At 40.8% G+C, this 2,945-nt stretch overlaps 1 protein-coding gene across 1 annotated transcript; it reads right to left on the bottom strand.

The window, feature by feature from the left end:
- Positions 1-237: 237 nt before the first annotated feature.
- Positions 238-2,376, bottom strand: LOC127485783 (zinc finger protein 665-like). Its single transcript, XM_070059363.1, has one exon. It carries the CDS (start codon positions 2,374-2,376, stop codon positions 238-240), a length of 2,139 nt encoding a protein of 712 aa, XP_069915464.1.
- Between the last annotated feature and the right edge of the window lie 569 nt (positions 2,377-2,945).

Below are 2,945 nucleotides of genomic sequence, written 5' to 3'. Positions count from 1 at the left end.
GCTACAGTCATTGCACTTATGAGGTTTCTGCCCTGTGTGAATTCACTGATGTATGAGGAGGTCTGACTTACATACAACGGCTTTCCCATAGTCATTATATTCATAGGACTTCTCATCTTTGTGAATTTTCTGGTGCTTTATGAGGTGTGACTTTTTTGTAAAGGCTTTTCCACAATCATTACATTCATGAGGTTTCTGCCCTGTGTGAATTGTCTGGTGTATGATGAGGTCTGAATATCATCCAAAGGCTTTTCCACAGTCATTACATTCATGAGGTTTCTGTCCCATGTGAATTTGCTGGTGTTTGATGAGGGCTGATTTTCGTCCAAAGGCTTTTCCACAGTCATTACATTTATGAGGTTTCTCCCCTGTGTGAATTCGCTGATGTATGATGAGGTTTGACTTTCGTCCAAAGGCTTTTCCACAGTCATTACATTTATGAGGTTTCTCCCCTGTGTGAATTCGCTGGTGTATGATGAGGTCTGACTTTCGTCCAAAGGCTTTTCCACAGTCATTACATTTATGAGGTTTCTCCCCTGTGTGAATTCGCTGGTGTATGATGAGGGCTGACTTTTGCCCAAAGGCTTTTCCACAGTCATTACATTTATGAGGTTTCTCCCCTGTGTGAATTCGCTGGTGTATGATGAGGTTTGACTTTCGTCCAAAGGCTTTTCCACAGTCATTACATTCATGAGATTTCTCCCCTGTGTGAATTCGCTGGTGTATGATGAGGGCTGACTTTTGCCCAAAGGCTTTTCCACAGTCATTACATTTATGAGGTTTCTCCCCTGTGTGAATTCGCTGGTGTATGATGAGGGCTGACTTTTGCCCAAAGGCTTTTCCACAGTCATTACATTTATGAGGTTTCTCCCCTGTGTGAATTTGCTGGTGTACGAGGAGGGCTGATTTTCGTCCAAAGGCTTTTCCACAGTCATTACATTTATGAGGTTTCTCCCCTGTGTGAAGTCGCTGGTGTACGATGAGGGCTGACTTTCGTCCAAAGGCTTTTCCACAGTCATTACATTTATGAGGTTTCTCCCCTGTGTGAATTCGCTGGTGTATGATGAGGGCTGACTTTTGCCCAAAGGCTTTTCCACAGTCATTACATTTATGAGGTTTCTCCCCTGTGTGAATTCGCTGGTGTATGATGAGGTCTGACTTTTGCCCAAAGGCTTTTCCACAGTCATTACATTTATGAGGTTTCTCCCCTGTGTGAATTCGCTGGTGTATGATGAGGGCTGACTTTCGTCCAAAGGCTTTCCCACAGTCATTACATTTATGAGGTTTCTCCCCTGTGTGAATTTGCTGGTGTATTATGAGGTGTGACTTTTGCCCAAAGGCTTTTCCACAGTCATTACATTTATGAGGTTTCTCCCCTGTGTGAATTTGCTGGTGCATTATGAGGTTTGACTTTTGCCCAAAGGCTTTTCCACAGTCATTACATTTATGAGGTTTCTCCCCTGTGTGAATTCTCTGGTGCATTATGAGGTATGACTTTCGTCCAAAGGCTTTTCCACAGTCATTACATTTATGAGGTTTCTCCCCTGTGTGAATTCGCTGATGTATGATGAGGTTTGACTTTCGTCCAAATTCTTTTCCACAGTCATTACATTTATGAGGTTTCTCCCCTGTGTGAATTCGCTGGTGTATGATGAGGTCTGACTTTCGTCCAAAGGCTTTCCCACAGTCATTACATTTATGAGGTTTCTCCCCTGTGTGAATCTGCTGATGTTTCCTGAGGACTGACTTTTGTCCAAAAGCTTTTCCGCAGTCATTACATTCATAAGGTGAATTAAAACTGATTGATTTTCCACAAGGTTTACATGTGTAGAGTTTTTCCCTTGTATTTAATCTTTGATTTATTGCAGGATGTGAATGGTGAATGACAGGTTCAACATACCTAAGGTACTTATAAAGTTTCTCTCTTGTGTAGGTTTGTTGGTACATATTGAGGCTAAAATTTTCATGTTTAGCTTTTTCTATTTGCGTTGCTTTTCCAAAAGTGACAGTTGATTTATTATAGTTTTCTGCCATATGAATCCTCTCAGATTTATAAAACATCTTTCTTGTGCAGACGTTTGCTTGTCCAGTGGGTCCAAATGGCTTCTTCATAACATGAATATTGTCATGCTGACCAAGAGGCTCACAGAACTGGAGAGAATTTCCAGGTATCTTGGTGTTATCAAATTTCTCTCCAGCCTGTAGTTGATCAGGCCCACTGGGGGGATACACAGTGTGACATTTAGTGTATTCCTCAGGCTTCAATCCTGTATAGGTTCCCTTTTTAATAATCAGTGTTGGAATATGGCTTGATTTTAAACTAAGTGTTTTTCTTAATTCAACTCTCTTGAGAGCTGATGTCTTATTATTTTTCATAAAATCCTGATTCAGATTTTTGTCATGACTTTCCTGGTTGATCCTAATCAGGTCATCCCTTTTCATGACCACTGAAATGAGAAAAAAGCAATCATGTTACTGAATCGCATGTAACTATTTCTCCTGGCATACTCATGTAAAGGGAATGAAGTCACTTGTTATCCAAGTGGCATAATATTTTCACAAAATCAGTATGAGGTACTTATTTATGACCATTATATGGCTTTTCTCCTTAATACATTCATATATTAAATTGTACCATGAGGTTTCCCAATGTTGAAACATGATTCTTTTTACTATGAGAATTTTTCAAGGATGGTAGAATTTCATTTGTGCTATGATGTGTGTGATCCCTGCATCTCAAAACAGTGTCAGTTTCAGCCCCGGCTACTCTGCTTTCAGTACAGCTCTCTACCCATGTAAACAGGGAGGAAGTAGATAATGGGTCATGTGCCTGGGAACCTGTGAGACACCAGGGAAGACTAGATGAATTCTAGAGTTTTGGCTTCAGACTAGTTAGACCTAAGTGTTGCAGGCATCTGGGAAGTGAGCTAAGAGAGGACCTCTTT

Source organism: Oryctolagus cuniculus, chromosome 16, assembly GCF_964237555.1.
Source record: "Oryctolagus cuniculus chromosome 16, mOryCun1.1, whole genome shotgun sequence".
Taxonomy (NCBI): domain Eukaryota; kingdom Metazoa; phylum Chordata; class Mammalia; order Lagomorpha; family Leporidae; genus Oryctolagus; species Oryctolagus cuniculus.
Note: the sequence above shows the minus strand (reverse complement) of the source record. Positions and strands in the feature narration are given on the sequence as shown.

What these genes read in the sequence shown, in the direction of transcription:
- LOC127485783 (XM_070059363.1), bottom strand. Translation starts at nt 2,376, where the DNA reads ATGAAAAATAATAAGACATCAGCTCTCAAGAGAGTTGAATTAAGAAAA.